Source organism: Agelaius phoeniceus, chromosome 2 (assembly GCF_051311805.1).
Source record: "Agelaius phoeniceus isolate bAgePho1 chromosome 2, bAgePho1.hap1, whole genome shotgun sequence".
Taxonomy (NCBI): domain Eukaryota; kingdom Metazoa; phylum Chordata; class Aves; order Passeriformes; family Icteridae; genus Agelaius; species Agelaius phoeniceus.
In genome coordinates, this window is record NC_135266.1 from 74,992,702 (window position 1) to 75,011,841 (window position 19,140).

Consider the following 19,140-nt stretch of genomic DNA (forward strand, 5'->3'; position numbering starts at 1 on the left):
GAGAGGCCTCAGAGGAAAAGAAAAACAATAATTATCTGCTGGTGTGGAATGCAACAGGTGCATCTTTGATTGGTTGGGTTGGTTGTTTCTAATGGGTTGGTTGTTTCTAATTAATGGCCAATCACAGTCAGCTGGCTTGGACTCTTTGAGAGTCACAGGCTTTTGTTATCATTCCATTACTTTCCTTGCTAGTCTTCTGATGAAATCCTTTCTTCTATTCTTTTAGTATAGTTTTAGTAGATCATTATCTTTTAATATAATAAAACAATAAATCAGCCTTCTGAAACATGGAGTCAAGATTCTCATCTCTTCCCTCATCCTGCGACCCCTGTGAACACCACCACAACTGGTGACCTCGAGTGAAGAAAAATTCCACATTATGGAGCTTCTCATCCTGACCTTGGGGAGTAACTACCTGAGGAGGTATGACTATGATTTGTCACTACTAGTAACAATAAACCCTCTCAGCTGCAGAGTTACCTCTTCTTATGCCTGAAGGGCACATTTTAATGCACAATGTTACACAAACACACTCAGCATTTAGAAAATCTGCAAGTATATACCTTATGTATTTACTTAGATGAGACCCTTCTTCGACTGTGGTACCAGCTGGTTCATGTAAAGTCATCAACAGTTCAACCACAATCTCTGGCAAGTTACTATGAGATAAATTGTCCATTTGCTACAAGAAGAAAAATAGCATTTTAATTAGAAAAATGTGTTTCAGCCGGAATTATTTCTTTGGCTTCTGAGAAAGCCTACTTGTCTAGATTCTCTACTTGTTCCATCATCCATGACATACAATCCATTCATAAATTAAGCCTGGTTAAGTTTCTCTATGGTAGCAACAGGTAGAACAGTCTGCTTTCCTACAGTATATAGAAAAAAAAAGTTTCACCTTACTACTAGTTCTGAACATAGAGTCTGCCCGTGGAGAAGATGACTCATCATAAAGCCTTAACAAAATATTTTAAGAGGAAAATGTGACAGATATATGACAGAGAAACTCAGGGCTGTACAATGAATGGAAAAAAAAATATTGCATTATGAAAAAAATTATGCTTCAGTCAACTTTCTGTCTTAAAGTTTCTATTGAACAGCTCCTTGAAATCCTTGGGATAAAAATTCATCTAGTTTGTATTTAATAAAATATTACTTTTGCACCTCTAAATTTGAACTATTTACATAATATATAAATTTTTCTGACTGGTCTGTTAAACACCATAAAACTCAACTTACACATTTTAAATGGATACCTGTTTTCCTAAGCAGTTTTCATCCTTAAGCCTGTCATAGACTTTAGAAGCCATTTCTCTTTGCTCTGCTACTTCACTCTTTTCATGGCTTTGATAGACGAAGTATGGGAGGATATTGACAAGTAACTTTGGAAAGCAGTCTGCCAGAACTTGTCTCCAGTCCTTCTCAATCTTGTTGGCAAGTGATTTCACGTCTTCAAACTGACTTCTAATCACCAGGTGTGGAACCAAAACTTTGTAACAAGACCTACATGTAGTAAATACATTTCCAAAATGTCCTTAAATTACTTTTTAAAAAAACCTTGAGCATCACATAGTAAATACCATTTCTCTACTGTATAACTAAACTTCCAATCATTGTTTAGCTACTGCTACACACACACACACAAAAAAAGAAAATCTTACCTGCATAAATATAATACACATGATGCTTGGAATACATTTCAAAAGTTCTCAATACATCACCTTACAACAAAATCCTGATGCATTGCTACATTTAGCAACTTGAGACCCTGTATCATAATTGTAAATAAAATCTAAATGATACTTTCATCATATAGCAAACTCACCTGTAGAACTCCTCAAGGCTAGTACAGTTCAGAAGAACATAAGGAAAAGCAGACAGGCTATATGCAGTATCATTTATTTTCAGCCACTCCATCACCAAATAGTCTAAATGTGATGTCATGAAGTCTTCTATACTTTTATAGCCAAAAATGTCAGACACTTTTTTCAAAACCTGAAATGCATGAATTAATAATGCAAAAATAACATAGAGAGTAGATGGTATTATGGCAAACTGACAATATTACACCTCCATGTGTACCCTCCAGCCTTTTAATGAATATTTGTGTAACTCAGCCCCTCTTCCGCATAAGTTATTTTATAATTTGTATTGCCATATCTCAGGAGATCCTGGAGTGCAATCCAGGAACTACAACTAACTCATATGAGTAAAGAAAGGATGGCCAGTACTCATTTTGGGTACAGACTGTGTGCAAAAACATGAAGCAAGCAGTGAATAGTAAGAAAGGATAAAAAGAACACATGCACTTAAAAAATTCCTGGTATGAAAGGCTGATGTATAAACAGCAATCATTTCAGTACACCCTTGTGAACTTCAAAATAGAATTCCACAAGACACATACCATCTTCCAATACACTGCATTTATTTTACATATTTTCCACATAAGAAAACTTGCTTCCTCTGGGTCGAATGATTTTTTAAAGTGAGATCTGCAATATTCAGCATATAAAAGTCTATTTGTATTTGAGATCTGTGCTTTGAACATACAAGATTTGCCATTACAATTGCCTTTCATGATTTTATTATTTCTATGTAAGTCATTAAATATAAAGACAAATTAATTCAGTAATGTACCATATTAGTTATACCTTTACAATATTTAACACATTTCAATACTGAGCAAAACATTTTGTAGTCTTTTAATTTTAACCTAACCTTAATTTATAACCTAAATATCAAATGAAATATCAGACTTGCCTTTTTCACAAGGTGAGGATCTAATCCATTCTCTTTCACAGACTGGCAAATAGCAAACAGAGCTTGTTTCTCACAGACTGGGCTGCAGCACAGAACCATGGTTATAAGCATCAGCAAAACTGCTTTTCCATTACTCTGTTTGTCCAAAAGATCTTCAGGACTTGCATCACCCCTGACCTACAATAAGAAATCATGAAGACCTTGAGCAAATATTCCATTAAAGCAATTTCCTAGTTAATAAATCAGCATAAATAATGTAAAATTAGGGCACTGACATAAATACTGCTGAACAAGTCTTCTTTTTAACTCCTTGGGGCATATAGGGAAGAACTGCCTTGCTATTTAAATGCAGTCCTCCCCTTATTAAGGCATTGTGTTGACAAGTGATGAGTTTAAATAAAAGTTTCAAGAAACTGCAGTGAAAGGAGAAAAGCTAACAGACACCACCAAGCTGAAGGGACAGAACAAGGACCCAAAGCAACATAGAAATCAGATGATGACAAATAGTTGGAGGTGACAGTACAGAGGGATGAAAAAGATGACAGAGAGAAGAGGCCTCAGCAGCAAGGCCACAGCAGACAAAGGGAAAAGAGATGACATGCAGGTAGGTAACAGCATGACAGAAAAAGAGGGAAAATGATGAAGTAGACGACTTTACATGGTAGCAAGGAAGGAGGAAAACTGAAAGACACTAAAAGAAAAATTAAGAAATTCTACAGTACTGCATCACACTGTTGTATTTCCAGTCACTTCACCCAAGTGTAACTTTTCCTTCACTTCAAGCTTCTTCTGAATAGCTCAAATTTTGAAGCAAATCTCAGTTTTGTGCTCTTAATACCACTGGAAACATGATCTTTCTGAAATTTACAAATCTAGTTTTATACTGTGTAAACACATTATTTAATTTACACTGCTCCTTATTCATTATTTATATGTTTTCACTAGATTATTGAGGCTACATTTTTCTGCTATTCCTAAGTGTTACAGTACAGTACAGTACAGAACTGAACAACAAATAGTATTATAAAGAAGAGAAGTCTAAAACATACATTTTACAAATTTACAAACTTCTCATGTGGGCAAAACCGTGAGTGACTGGATATGAAAGGAATTCCCTGACTATCACTTTGTTTCACGAGCTCAGATTACAAGAAGTCCAGAAGAATTAGTATTTTCAGAAAACTAAACATGATGATGTTAAAGGTAATTTTATTCAAAACATCCAAACTAGACAAAAACTAATGACTAGATGTTGGTACCAGATTGCTCATTCCTTCCTGAACTCTGAGGTATGCATTCTCAAAAGCCTTTTGCTGAAGCTTCAGGGGAAGAGGTCTTGACATTCCAGAAGAATCTCTCTGTTTCACATCTTGAAACAAGCTTTAAAAAAAAAGAACAATAATTATAAGCATAACAGCACAGAATGGTGGTTTTGGATTCTGATTTTCTGAATATAATTATTTTTGTCTCAATTGCCTTATATAGATTTTTCTTTATTTTCTTATAGAGCAGTTTCTATATTGATCTCTCACATCACAGAATAATTGAAATGCAAAGTTGGAACACTTCAACAAAATTTGATAGGCTTTTATATTCTGACAAGACTGCAGTTCCAGAGGTATTGAAAAGAGCAGCTACGCAGTAGCAGAAGTGACATCCAGTTAAGTGAAATTAGGCATTATTCCTACAAACAGAAACAATATCTATATTATCACCTGGTAATTGACTTTGCAGCAAGAATTCGAACTTTATGGTGACTATCTGCAAGGAAATGTGGGAAAGCATCACTCACAGGGAGATCTTCATTTTTCACATTAAGGATTGCCCACTTGCAATGAGGATCGACCTGAAGAAAATTAATATTGTGATTCAAAATGTACAGAAGATACACTGCAATATGCAAAAGATATTTACACACTGTTTTTAAGTACATCTTAAATAAATATTTAGTATGCTAATGAATGTCAGAAAATCTGGGATTACCTCAAGCAGGGTTTTCATGCAATTTAAAAGGGCCACTCTTACTGATGCTGTGCACTTCCCTCCTTGAGATAAATGCCTAAAACAAGGAATACTCAATTAACAGAAAAAGGTGTCCACAGTTTTGAGAAACAGTCTAGCAAGTTCGTTTCTGCTGCTCACAGTTGACTCTTTTGTGCTCCATGGGCATGTCTGGGAGGATTTGACATTTTTATTGGTAATTGCAGACAGTACTCTTTTTGGGTTGCTGAAATTCAGCCCTTGTCATAATTACTGAAACAATTCAGCAAAGAATCAGTCCTTTTTTATATACAGCAGTGTAGTGTTTATTATCCTGGTAGCATCTTAAGGATTAATTTTTTGCTACAAATATAGCATGACACAGAAAATCTGAGAAGTTAAATGCTGCATAAGGATTCCACAGTACACAAAAACAAGACCAAAAAAAAACCCCAAGCAAGAAACAGACAGCACTACAGTCTTTTTACTGATAGCAAAGATAAAAACTAAAAATCAAAAATTTTATGTCCAACAGACTCCTGCATTAAGTAACATACCAGAAGGCTCCAACAACTGTCAAAAACTGTCCTTTGGCATTCCTTGCCTCTTCAATAGGTTCTTTGAACTGGGCCAACCCTGCTGCTATAGGGAGCAAATTATTTAGGATTACTTTACAAACTTCTTGATCTCGACGATACAAAGAACACACAGTACTGGAAAGAAAGAAAGAAAAAATATGTTGAAAAAGCCACCAAATGCCTTGAAATGGATGTAAAACATGCTGAATAGTTTCTTTCTTACGAGAGAGGCTTAAGAAGCATCTCAACATCGACTACAGGCAAGAGGTGTTCTTCAGTAGGGAGCTCCTTCAACAGGATCAAGTACTGTGGAATAAAAAACCCAAATGGAATAAAAAGCCCAAACAAAACTAAAACGATGAACAGTACTTGGAAGAATAAGTAGTCAAAAAGAAAAATTAGGAACTGTTTTGTTAAGTCTTACACAAAACCATGCAGGAAGACACCTATCATCAGCAACTGCATGCTTGACTGGTCATCTTTTCATGCAAAAAAAGATGACCAGTCAATCTTTTATTTACACACATCAAACTTTTACTTCTGGCAGTAAAATATATATCCTTTGTAAACTAAGCCACAGATATTATTCTACTGCAGAGACTATTTCTAGTTCTTTAACAAACAATTAATTATAAAGGCAAGATATATATTTTTCTCAACTCTTCATTTTCTGGCTTGCAAATTTGAACTGCTGTTTTCCTGACTACAACACACTTCAAAACACCAAATGGAGCCATTTTAAGTCTTCCCAGGGGACTGATGACAGGAGAAAGACAATGTGCAACAGAAAAGACTATGCAAATTTAGTAAGAGTACAATTACAGAAGTGGGTCTGCTGTAAAAACCCCTGAGACTCACCATGTGCAGATGCAGTGGCTTAGTGCTGTCAAAGACACTGCCTTCAGTCAGCATTAAGAGCCTCCTCCGAATATCACAGGCTCGGAAGCTCAGTGTCTGAACTCGGACTGTGGTTACACAAATACATAAGAACCTCACAATTTCAAGGAGAAGTAAATCCTGCTTTGTCAACTGCTCTTCAGCTAATGGGCTCAAAGCACCTGGAAGTAAGATTTTCATGTAAGAAATGCATTCTCCAAAGGCAATAGAAGAGGTGGTAACATTTTAAGTCTTTGCAAAACTAATATTAGTTCTCAAAAAAGATAGAGTACCAGCAACCTTTGTGTTCATTTGTTATTGAGCAGCTAGGGCATTTTAAGTAAGAATTTAAAACAAAAGGTAACATCAGTACTTGTAGCTTCTAATAGGAACAAACAGACAGATTTATGCTCCTGTCCCTCTGAAGGTCCAGATAGAGTGTCAAGAATTATTGATCAGGAGAAGGAGAAAAGTTAAATAGGACTATTTTTAAGATAATGAAGCACAATCTAATGAGAGACAATTATTCTATAGACACATTTTCTAGTCTTTTCTATGCCAAAACTTCTCTCTGACTCTGAAAAAGTTAGTGTCTCTTCTTGCCTTATTTGATCTATAAAATTAAACTACTCCTTTCTAAATGAGCTCAAACACTTCATTAACATCTTTAAAGTACTGATGAAAATTATAACTGCTTAGAAAGTACCTAGTTCAACCACTACTTGCTTCAACTACTAATAATGCAGCACAATTTTGTACCTTAGTAAGTTTCAAGCAAAGAGATATTTGCAAAAACAAGCTTTTGGAAGTAGTTTGGAATTAGAAAATACTTGCCTGTTACAGTTTGCATGTCACCAGATTCATTTGTATCACTGATGTCAGTCACTGAATGATCATCAAACAAACCATCAGATGCCTGGTTATCTACTTCCATAATACTCTCCTCAGGATCATTCCTGAGATCCACTTCTCCCAGTACACTTGGCTTTCCAGTAACTGTCATCTGACAAAAACACCACAGCCTTTTACAGTTGCTTTTTAGAGACAGAAGAAACACCACAGACATAGCACAAGGAAAGACACTGCAGTTTTCCAGTGAACCAGAACAGGTGAAGACAGTAAGGGTGACACAGAATTGATGAATTTCATCCTTTGTGATAAACCTGTTTTCTATACACTGTCTGAACTATTCTCTTTAGGATAGAAGCTTCCTCAGACAGATACTGATCTCTGCATTCTAGATTCTGCCAAGGACAGTGTTAGTTTTTAAAAAAACAGTTTTTTCCATAAAACTCACCAACTTCTCTCCGTACTTCATAATTAGAAAGAAATGAAAAGGAGGCATGTGACTTTCTGAGGGCAAATTAATTACTACTTTCCCTACCAGATGGCAAGTTAACACATGGCAAAACCCCCAGCTCTCCCTCATCTGAAAAGCAGGGATTTGCCTACCTAGACCTGACTACAGCACCATGTGCCAAAAAAAAATTTTAAGAATTGTGCAGTGATGTGTACACTTCCACTTTTGCCAGTGGGAAAAGAGTAATTTACAGTAAGATTTAATACATGATAAACACAAAAAACCCTGCTCCTTTACAAGTGCATTAACATTAACCATCTAGTGGTATAGAATTCTTTTGTATACACCTCTACTGCAAGAAAGTATTAAAAACATGAAAAACAGCATAAATTTGTTTTTTAATGTGAGCTGGAATGCTCACCTTGATCAAATGTTATCCATCTGCTCTTCATTTAGTTCAAATGCTAAACAGAAGTGCTTCTGTTTGGAATTTTCTATAAGACTCAATGTGTTTCAATTTATTTTTTTCAGTAATATGTATCTTGTTTGATTGGCCTCCAGATTACTGTGCTGTAAAAACAATCCCCTCATAGAAGAGCATTGCATTCAGAAACAGACAGAATGTACTTACCAGATTATTGCAAATATCTATCAGATCGTTCATAAATTTTGACGTTAACAAACGCAGGAATATGTTAGACACCATCTTATTAGCACTGTTCTGTAAGGAAGTAAGAGGTACAGATAGCTTAATTAATTATTTTCAGGAATTAAAGGTATGATATACTCAATTTCCTGATCTCATTAATGAAGAAAGAAATTTAAAGTCCTTTATAAACTTTACCTTGGTACAGTTGCACAAACATTTTGTACACTGCATTATCAAGGTCCTCAGTGTGTTGATCTGGGTATCTTCATTTAGTTTGTTTATAGACTGGGAAATGCTTTCTCCAGCATAATGAATGAGAGACTAGCAAAAATACAACATGGTTAGAAAACCCCAGTGAAATGCCCTTATACACTGGCACCTACACAGTACACAAATTTTCACAAAAGGAAAGGGTTCTCATTCATACATTCTCATTCATACAGCTTTGATATTCATAGTGTGCATCAATGAACCCACTTTTTTTTCTGGTATTTTTGTTGTGCTCATTTTGCTCAAGTAGAAAACCATGGTTTAGGGATGTGTGAAACACTAATATTTTCATCACAAAAGAAAAATACAGCACATCTCCATAAAGTGTAAGTTTTGGGTTTCTGTATTTAAGCCAGGAACCACCTCAGATACTGTTAATAATAAAAATAATAGCAATAGCAGTCTTCATACTGGTTTGAACCATCAAATTATCTTAAATTCCTGAATAAAAGACCTACAAAAAAAGGACTTGCTCTCCTATAATTAGTCCTTTGTCTACATGTCCATGACTTCCATTTTTTGGAAAGCTGTGACTCAGAAATGTATCAATATTTAGAATAATCTCCACTGCAAAACTCATGAGCTGGTGTACTGACAGAATTTCAGTGACTCCTCTCTTTCAGCAGCAGAAACTTATTTAAACCTCTCTAAGCTGCCTTTTTCTGAGGAGACACCTGTGCTCTGAAAAGGTGCCAATACAAACAGAATTTTATGAATTAGTTAATATTCAATGCTTTATTTAATTTTTAATAGGTCCCAAATGCATTACTGCTTACCTTAGCATTCTGGAACAACTCTGACTTACAGGCATCCTCCTCTTTAAAAATACCAGTGTAGCAATAGCAGCCCAGAACGCCAGCCAAGAGACTGACACATCGGACAAGGTGCTCAGCAGCAACAACCTTAGACTAAATCAAATACACAGTATCAATACCAGTATCATCACCACAAAATACAGACTCCATACACTTTGCCTTGGAAATAGATTGTTTGGGAGCACAAATGTAAGGATGTAACAATTTCTAACTTACCTTAGGACCACAACTGCTTAAAAGCTTATCTGACATTGCTAAAAGGCAGTTCTCCAGTGTTTCCCTAAGATTTTGGTTGATGACAAGTCTTGAACCAGTCACATTTTTATCTGCAACATTTACTCCAAAGTTAGTGAAAATATCCATTTCATCAAATGTAGTCTGCAGGTACAGCTCTTCAACATCAGAAAAATTATTTTCTTCTTTCACTTGCACATGTTGCTCACTTGAAGTAAAGACAGAGATTTTACTGTAGCAGCCAGTATATAACTTAAAAGTCTTAAATATTATTATTTAAATACACTAAATATATAAAAGCAAAATAAAATATTTTATCTTTTTGTGCTTCCAAACCCTGGTTGACCTTTACTTTCTGACATGACTTTTACTGGGGAATGGACAATACCATTCCAGCTCTAACTGAACTGTAAGGAAACATGAAGCCTGCACACAGATCATGCAGTTATGGAGCAGCATCTGCTTTGTGTTAGGGTCCCTGACCTCAGCCTACTTGACACAGCTGAAGCAGAAATCCACAAAGCCCCTGAAACTAATATTTTTAACTTCTAGTAGGTAAGTCTTATCTTGCATCAGAACAAGTTACACACATTTTAGTCTTATTAAGAGGAAACTGGATATAGTCCAAAGCATTGATGAAAGATGCAGCAGCATTCCTAGCTTAAGTACCTGTAATGATTAATTCAAAAACATACCATTTAGCATCATTTTGGAAAAAGATCATGGAGGCTCTGCAGTTCTTCATTGTAAGGCTCACAAGAATTTTTTGTAATATAAGATGAGGATAATCACTGTAAGAAAGAAAATGTTTTTGTATTTTCTTCCAATCAGACAAGCTCTTAGGATTCCTGAAGCACACACAAACATTGACTGGATCAACAGGGTATCTTCAATGAAATTTAAGTTTTCACTGAAGATTTATAATGCATAGATCACATATCTGCCATGATATGGACAGATAACAAATTATATCCCCTGAATGACATTCTACAGGAAGCTGAAAAACCCTACAGACTCTGCTTAAGCTTTAATATAACAGAATTCTGCATTAATATAATATGTTTTTCCCTGCAATTTTTTTTGTGTTACAGGGTGAGCTTACATGTAAAATTATGGCACAAAAACTTTACCTGAGGAGCACAGGAGGCAACTCTGCACATTCTTCTATTTCTTCCTCCAAGTAGCTGGACAGGAGCCATTTCATTATTGCCTCCCTTAACAAAGAACCCAGATTTCTTTCAGAACTATTCTGTTCCATTCCTATGTCCAAATTTTCTGGCACTGAATAGGCAGACATCACTAATGACAAACAACATACAGCAGAACTGTAACAAAAATGGAACAGGGGATCTGTGAGAAACCATGTGGTATTTTGTTCATTAGAACTCTAAAGTAAAGCGAGTATTTCTGCATGCACAGGAAGCATCAAGTACATAAGCAAGTTAAAAAACATGCACACTGGTCAACTCCTTCATTAAAATCTTTGCATTTTCATTTCTCTTGGCTATTACAGACATTTCCTACCTATCTTAAAGACTAAGTCAGGTACTTATTTCAGAATAAAAACTCAGAAGAAAACATGCTTCTTAACTTCAAAAAATCAACATTTGTCTGTCAGATCTTTAAATTTTTCGTCCATTTTATATTTTAGTATATTCTAAGTGTGAAGATGATTGCCTCTTCTGCCTCTGCTTTCAGTCTTTTTACATATTTATGATAATTTCAAATGCTTAGAACAAAAATTTGTGTGTCTGTCTGCACAAATGTGTGCAGTTCTTAAGCAGAAATACAATCACAACAACAATAATACTGAGTAACACAGTAAAGAGGAATGTGGATCAGACACTATCCTTGATTCCATTTTACCTTGAAGGCTTGCATGCAGGTCCTGAAAATATCTTCCAGAGCTCTTTATCTGTTACAACAAGATTCTCTTGGATCATAGCTCCAAGCAGCCCAAAGCTCTCCACTTCAATTTGCTGAAGGCTAATGCTGCGAATGGTAAGAGTCCAGATCTTTGCCCAGGTTCTCTGGAGCTCCAGCTTGTGGGTGCTTTTCAAATCAGTTTTCTGGTTTTGACACAAAGCCACCTCTGTGAGACACTTCAGCACATAGGGGGTCCTTTCTCCTCGGCGCTGCTGAGGCAGTAACTGGTGAAGGACATTGAGTAAGGCAGGCAGCTCACTGTTAGGAATACTCATGGAATACTTGGATATTAGCTGACTTGTAATCTGTAACCTTGAAAACACAAAGCGAAGCAATTAATACCAAATATACAAAAATTTGCACTTTCAGAAATAAATTAACAAACAAACAAAGCCTTCTTCAATTGCCATTTCTCATTTACATTTTACAGTATTAAGGTGATTTGTTTACTATCAAAAGTTAAAGATCCAGTATTTCTACCATTTTCACTTGTAAAGACTCATCTAGCCTCACTATCACTAACAGTTTCTTACAGTTCAGAGGTCCCTCATGGCAAACAAAATATCACTCAATCAAGGTCCAAGGTAAGAAGCCAGGCCTTGGAACAGTTTTCAGAACAGGTATTACAGAAAACTGTGTGAACTAGACCAAAATGGCCAAACTCTTAATGGTTACTGTACCATGACACAGCCATCTTAGAGCAACTTTCCAAATGTGCTGACATTCTAAGTTCACTGCTTAGATATATAATCACAGCATGTCCAGACACCCAACTTAAATGCACAACATATTCAGGAGAACGTTAAATGTAAGAAGATGTTCGGAGTGATATGTTTTCCATGTAAAGATGTTATTACCAAGGTATGACATCAAAATCCTTCTGGGATCTCTGCATGTTGTCTCGAATGACCCCCCAGCCAAGCTCAATCCTCCTGCGCTTGTTTGGCACCATGTTCTCACTGGGCTCTCTTTGTGAAACAGCATATGACTGGGTAATTTCAAGGACTTTGGTATCCTCTGTAAAAACCTTTCATAAAGAGAAATTAAAAAGCATGCAAATTAAGGGAAAAAAAGCAGCAGTATTTACAAGTAAACTGAAATACTTACAGGCTAACAAGAAACAAAGTGAAATACAGTATAATACATTTCTAAACCGTACAGAATTAACAAAACACAACAGATCACAGACAAAAGGCATGAATACTTCAGCAAAACATACAGCTCGGTATAGTCAATCATGTACTCAAATAAAAATGTTACCTGATGACAAATATCAGCCATTAGCTCAATTAAATTTTCCTTTACAGCAATATTACGAGAGCCTGAAGAATACTTCCCTCTGCTACTGATGAGATTTATTTCATTCACCAGCAGATCATACAGGTTATGTAAGATGCTTTGCCACTTTGTTAAGTCATATGCACCTGTACATGCAAACACAATTAAAAGATAGCATGTATCACCCACTTGATACAATACATAAACCTACCTAGACAATGCAAAATACAGACAAAATCTGAGTAAGGCAAACAAAACTCAGCAAGTGCGGGCCTGAAAAGTAAATTCTATACTTTAGAACAAATAAAGTAAAAAGGGGAAAAGTTAAGAGAGAACTTAATCAGCATACAGAAATAATTAGGGTAGGAATTAAGTTTCTAATAAACAAGTCCTCATCTAACTGGAAAGAATACAGTTAAAGGTAATGGATAGATTTGTACAAAGTAAAAAAAAACTATGCTAGAACTAAAATAGACCACGACAAACATAATTACTGAGTTATATTCTCTGACCAGTTTTATAGTGTAAGTCAGACTCAATTAACAGTAGTAATTTCTGGGTTTAAATAGAGCTGGTAAGACACCAATACAAAGCCAATCTAAATTATTATTTCCTTTCCCCAAAGACTTGGTATTTTCATTTAGCAATTAAAACTGCCTTTTGATTAAAAGACGCCTCAACCTTTAAAGGACTTAACACAATTAATATGGTCTTAGTGGATACAATTTGAAAACTCCTTTTCACTTTCACTCAGTATTACCCATAGCATAAAACTACTGACAAATAATCATCACTACCATTAATGTTTCCAAGACTCAGCATCAAAATTCAGAGTGGGCACAATAATTTAAACAACCACATGCAGCAATAAAAAAAAAAAACAAATTAAGCTTTTCATTATACCTCTTCCCTGAGTTTTTGCACCCTTTGGATGATGAATATGAACTTGGAGACGAAATAACTCAATTATTGATTCTTTCAGGGAATCCTTTGGTCTGTATTGAGTCCATATGTAAAGCACCGTAGGCAAAATTTCTTCCCCTACTTTGCAAATCTGTATGCGACAGTTGTCAGCAAACTTGTTGCAGAAGGTATTCATTGCTCCAACAATATGATCCAGGCCTGCAGTATTCTTCTCCTGCCTGTAACACAAACCTAACACTCAAACTTCCAAGAGAAATAACCTTATTTATTTTCATAAGTATTGTTTAAATGCAAATTCTAGCAAGTAACAACATTCAGAACAGTATTTGCTGAATAAATGCAAAAGTCATTAGTATTTTAGAGAAGTTCCTTAATTGACATTCAAAGACAGAAGAAAATATATCTGAAGAAGTATTACCTGTTATTACTCAAGTCTAATTCCAAGTACTTAATATAAGTTATTTTCTAGCATACAAAAGGAGCACTTGCAACTTACCTTGCAGATTGCATTGCTTTTGAAAAGAAGACAAGCATGTCAGAACACAACCCATCAGTTTGTAAGCAGTACCCTCTTGTAAGTGTGTGAATTATCCTAGCCACTAAGACTCTATTAATGCTTCCAGAAGGTTTGAGGTATAAATGGCCATACCGGGTCAGCAACTCTGCAAATGTATTTAAAAAAAAAATGCAGATAAGTATAAACATATATAATACAGAGGATTACATAAAAAAATATTGACACAAAATATTGCATTAAAGATACAGAGACCACCACTCTGTGGTCAACAGCTGGAATCCATGTTCTTACTTTCAACAGCAACAGATCCCTGATTTTATAAATAAAAAAGCTGACTTCTCTGATGTACCCTAAGAGTTATAAGCAAGCATTAAGGTGGAATCACTAGAAAAGGTTATAGTAACCTTTACAAAGATTATATATCCCTTCTTTAATAAAAGCAACTTGTTCCACTTACTGGATTAAAGTCTGTCTTCCTCTAGATTTACGGCCTTCAGCCCTGCCTCACCTCAGTAACTAAATTCCACTGCGCTCCTTATGATCTAATGTCAACATTTCTTCTGCCACACTTCCCGGTTTTGCCCATCCACAGACTCAGCTAAATTCCATGTTCCTAAAGAAACCACCACACAGGAACCCACTGGCTCTCCATGCCTGTGCTCCCTCCCAGTGACCTGTGCAGACCATGCATACATGACCTGACTGTACAGAAGTGCTTATGTTTCAGCAAGAATAGACAAACAGTACACAGAAAGAAAAAAAAAAATCAATTCCTAAACTTTGTTGCTTTGTTTACTTCAAGTGTAAGCTCTTAGAGGCTGACACTGCTTTACTCCATATTTTGTGCACTACCTCACACAACAGGACATCAAACAAATTAAAATGCATCTAAAACATGCTTCTACAAAAGAAAACACATTTCCAAGTAACTCAAAAATGTTACCTGACCATTGCTGCTGGGATATCTCACACCAGTATTTCCTTACTGACAGAATATCCTTTAGGAGTATACTACTACAGTCAGAACCATAAGCAGCACAACTTATTGGATCTCTTATAATTTCCACGACATAAATCAGAAGTTCCTGACATTTCAGTCTGGGTCCTCCTATATGAAGAAACAACATGAGATTATTTAATTAACCCAAATTCTACCAAATAAACCTGTAATTAATAGTTTGTAAATGTTACCTAATTAAAAAAAACAAAACAACAAAACCCCCAAACGTCCTCCTAGTTCTATGAGGAAATATTTTCTTAAACTGTTTCTAAAATATAAATTACCAGTGGGAGGATATATCTTACAGACACACTGAATAATTGGAAAAAGGCACTGTGAACATCAAAAAGGACAGATAAGGAGCACAAGTGACAGATTCACATTAAGATATTTAAATAACAAACATCTGGAAGCAAATATGATGAACCCTACATTGGTAACTTCAAAGCTAAAATTCAAAGTTGAAAGCAAAGTACCAAACCAAATCAGTATCTCTATATGATAATGCGTATTACTGACGTTTATTAGCACATCTGATGAAGTATTTGACCAAGCTTCCAAATTCTTGTATTTTTTTCTGTCTTGTAGTTTGGGTTGAAGCAGATGCATTTGGTTTTGTCAGCTGCAGGTTTTTAAGTTCTTTCTGGAAATATTTCTGCAAGACACTTCAAAAATAAAAGAGAGATTAACCAAGGATCTGCTCATTTATGACTGAAGTAAAATAAGAAAATGTAGGTTTAGGCTAGAATGCCAGTTCCTGTTCTTCTCACAATTCTAATTATCAAAGACTAAACCCAACTGAAATACACTACAGTCCAAGCATGACTGGAAAACAGTCTATAAAAGAAGATGCAAGTTTTAAAGATAACATATAAGCAACTTGGAGTAGGAACCAAACTTTCCTTTAAACTTTGCACAGTGCTAAACATACAATTAGGAAAAAAAACCTTGCTAAGTATTTTTATTTATGCTGCAACATTATAAAACAAAATAATAAGAAGTACTTATCATTGCTTTTATTGGGAAAGCCTTCAAGTCCTATTTCCTTATAATTTGAAGTTAATATATGGATTATATTTTAGATCTACCAATAAATTAAACTTTTCACTGTATTTGTCATGGTAATTGCTACAGATTTTATGGCCTTCTATTTGAATTCAGTTTAGAGGCTCTATTTTTGTATTCCTCCGGTGTATTCCTAATATATTACTGTCTCTAAAGCAACATACAAAATTTATCAAGTACTTTTTACGAAACTTTTGGTATACCTGTGAAACAAAAACTATTCAAATGCTGTCAAATTAAAAAAAGCATCATGGAAAGCAGGAACCCATTGAATGAAAAGCAGTAATTCACATGAACTTCCACCATGAAATTTAACACTGGCTGAAGCTGCCGTAAGAACTTATCACACTCATGCTTAGTCCAATCTTAAAGTACATTTTAAGCAGATTGTACCAAAGATCAGCCTCTACAAACATGCCACAGGCTTTCTACTGTATCTTGAGGAATTCAGCACCACAAGAAACTTTAACCAAGTTACCTGTAATCCACCTAAGAGTATAGACTGAAAATCAGAAGTGAAGAATAATTTTCCAAAGAAGAAAGTAACTATTATTTTTGCAAGTAAAAGAACCTACCCAATTATTGAGTTTCCTAGCAGTTTTCTGTAAGGGATAAGTGTGGCACTTTTGGCCATTTTAAACTTACTTCCTTTGCAGACTAAGGTAAGTAATTACTTCTTTATAAGCTGACAAGAAGTCCAACTCAATATACAGAAAGATAAGCATTAAAATAGGCCAAACAAACAAAAGAATGATATCCCATTCAAGAAAATTGTGACCATTCACAAACAAAACCAAGGAACTACCTAAATACAGCATCCCAATTGAGTTGCTTTCCTTGTTTGGAATCAGAATTCCGGTCCAGCTGGAGAACTGTTTCAGGATCACGGAGAAGTCGCTTGAAATTTTCAATTTCTTTCTGAAAATGTATTACAAGAAGAACAATTGCTTATGATTCCCTTCATTGTTATTTGAGTTACACTGCCCAAAAGAAAACTCGTTACCCTTCGCTCCACAGCTTTCTCATTTTCAAGGCGACGACAACAAACCAGCAGATCATTTAATGCAAGACTCATGTTTCAGCTTGAAGAAGAGTCATTTATATCTGCACACAGAAGAAAAATGGGTTAAACAGTAATTATTGACCACACAGCCAAGTAAAAAAAGTATACTGAAAGTCCAGTATCAAACAGAACCACAATGTTCAATGTTTCATGGAAAAGCTTATTTGTGGCTAGGTCAGTCTTATTGGTTGCAAAACTCAATCAGTTTCATGGCAGGAATGCAATCTGTTCCCACAGACAACAGTCACAGAATAACCGCAGAGAACCCCTTCACATAACTCTGACTTCCTTTCTATGAGTGCTGAGTAGAGCTGGGCACACAATTGGGAGGACAATTATAGTGAGAATGACAGAGCTAAATACATTCTGGCAAGTGGCACTAACTTTCAGTAGCTCTTTTAATGTGATACTGCCAGGAGAAGGCAGCACTTGGAAAATGCTTTCTCACATTGTACATTTCATAGGTATGCACCATCTCCAGGTGCAGGACAAATCCCCAGGGACTCAACATGTCAAAGGATTATTAAGTATCAGTCATATGAAAAAACAACTTTTTCCTTCTGTGAACACTTAAAATTACACCTCTTCTTTGACAGAGGTTGGAATTAGCTAGACCTTGCAGTACATAAAATTATGATGCTGCAGATCACAACCATGACACTCTATTTAACTGCCATGCTTCTACTTTTACACCCTTAAAGCAGACCCAAGAGAAACCCTGTTTGGAAAAGACAGATCACACAAGCTGGAAGTAACTCCAAACACATGCTGCTGCTGTAATGCGGAAGGGAGAGCAGGCGTTCATGATGCACAGCACTGCATCTTGAGTGCTTAGATGAGAATACAAAAATAGCTATTTAATTAAGTAAAACTTTAAATATCTACTGTCTTAGACTGCATTTATTTCCTTTATTTCCTATTTCATTATTTCCTATTTCCTTGGCTTCAATCACGATCAGGCTGGGGCTAAGTACAATCAGAGATTTGGTGAGTGATAGATCTATGTGTATGAAAAATAACACATTTTAAGTGTGAAGGCTGCATGTACTGTACAACTGCACTTATTTAAATTAAGTGCTCCTTTATTAACTTCAAGAACCATGGAATATCCTGAGTTGGAAAGGACACACAAGGACCCCCAAAGTCCAATTCCTGGCCCTGTGCAGGACACGAGAATCACACCGTATGCCTGAAAGTGTTTCCAAACAGCTCTTGCAAGTTGGCGTTGTGAGCTCTTCCCTGGGAGCCTGCGCCAATGTTCAACCACTCGCTGTCCCTCTGGTGGTTGGGCAATGGAACGAAAAATAACTCAACCCAGCAGAGCTGATGCTTTAGCTGGAAACGAAACAGAAAGAAACTTTTTGAACACCAGGGGCTTCTGATGCGCTTGGTCGAAAACTGTGGCAACAGGAGTAGGGCCTGGGCATTCAAGAAGGCAGCCCTCTCGACCTATTGGTATTTCAACAGCCATAACAAAAGCAGTGAAAAATTCCCACTAAATCCACTACTTCTCTTCCTGGCTACAGTTTTCCAACTACCACATGGCGGCCACCTTCACGCGCTACATGGCTGACCCAGGGGGATGCAGGCGCACCGAATACCGTGAAAGGCGGAGAGAGGAGCTGGCTGAGGCGCTGCCAGGTGCCCCGGCACAGGCAGACCCGCAGCGCCGAGCGGCAGCTCCGGTCCCCGGCAACCCCGGGCCGCCGCCCCCCGCGCCGGGCCCGCGAGCCGCCCCTCAGCACCCGCAGCCGGGGCCGCGGCCGCCCCGCCCGGGCCCGGCCCCTCACCTCGGCCGGGGCGCACGCAGCCCCGCTCCCGGCGGCGCGGCGCGGAGCGGAGCGCGGCTCACGTGTGGAAGCAGCGGCTGCGGGCGGACCTGGAAGCGGATGAGCGGCCACGGCG

At 36.7% G+C, this 19,140-nt stretch overlaps 1 protein-coding gene across 2 annotated transcripts in view; it reads right to left on the reverse strand.

Annotated features, from left to right (window-relative positions):
* ATM (ATM serine/threonine kinase) overlaps window positions 1-19,140 on the reverse strand; it is a 57,122-nt gene extending 37,982 nt beyond the window's left edge. For both annotated transcript variants that reach the window (XM_077173924.1, XM_054627779.2), the window contains exons 1-27: window positions 19,026-19,140; window positions 17,176-17,276; window positions 16,978-17,090; window positions 15,627-15,772; window positions 15,051-15,215; window positions 14,087-14,252; window positions 13,570-13,808; window positions 12,649-12,812; window positions 12,246-12,415; window positions 11,329-11,700; window positions 10,593-10,787; window positions 10,158-10,253; window positions 9,445-9,670; window positions 9,190-9,321; window positions 8,339-8,464; window positions 8,126-8,215; window positions 7,029-7,197; window positions 6,177-6,376; window positions 5,542-5,624; window positions 5,298-5,453; window positions 4,744-4,819; window positions 4,476-4,606; window positions 4,020-4,140; window positions 2,761-2,937; window positions 1,826-1,995; window positions 1,257-1,503; window positions 564-682 (exon numbers count right to left, since the gene is read on the reverse strand). In XM_077173924.1, coding sequence (XP_077030039.1) covers window positions 564-682; window positions 1,257-1,503; window positions 1,826-1,995; window positions 2,761-2,937; window positions 4,020-4,140; window positions 4,476-4,606; window positions 4,744-4,819; window positions 5,298-5,453; window positions 5,542-5,624; window positions 6,177-6,376; window positions 7,029-7,197; window positions 8,126-8,215; window positions 8,339-8,464; window positions 9,190-9,321; window positions 9,445-9,670; window positions 10,158-10,253; window positions 10,593-10,787; window positions 11,329-11,700; window positions 12,246-12,415; window positions 12,649-12,812; window positions 13,570-13,808; window positions 14,087-14,252; window positions 15,051-15,215; window positions 15,627-15,772; window positions 16,978-17,090; window positions 17,176-17,247 — 4,121 coding nt within the window. In that variant the 5' untranslated portion in view covers window positions 17,248-17,276; window positions 19,026-19,140. The remainder of the gene's footprint in view (window positions 1-563; window positions 683-1,256; window positions 1,504-1,825; window positions 1,996-2,760; window positions 2,938-4,019; window positions 4,141-4,475; window positions 4,607-4,743; window positions 4,820-5,297; window positions 5,454-5,541; window positions 5,625-6,176; window positions 6,377-7,028; window positions 7,198-8,125; window positions 8,216-8,338; window positions 8,465-9,189; window positions 9,322-9,444; window positions 9,671-10,157; window positions 10,254-10,592; window positions 10,788-11,328; window positions 11,701-12,245; window positions 12,416-12,648; window positions 12,813-13,569; window positions 13,809-14,086; window positions 14,253-15,050; window positions 15,216-15,626; window positions 15,773-16,977; window positions 17,091-17,175; window positions 17,277-19,025) is intronic.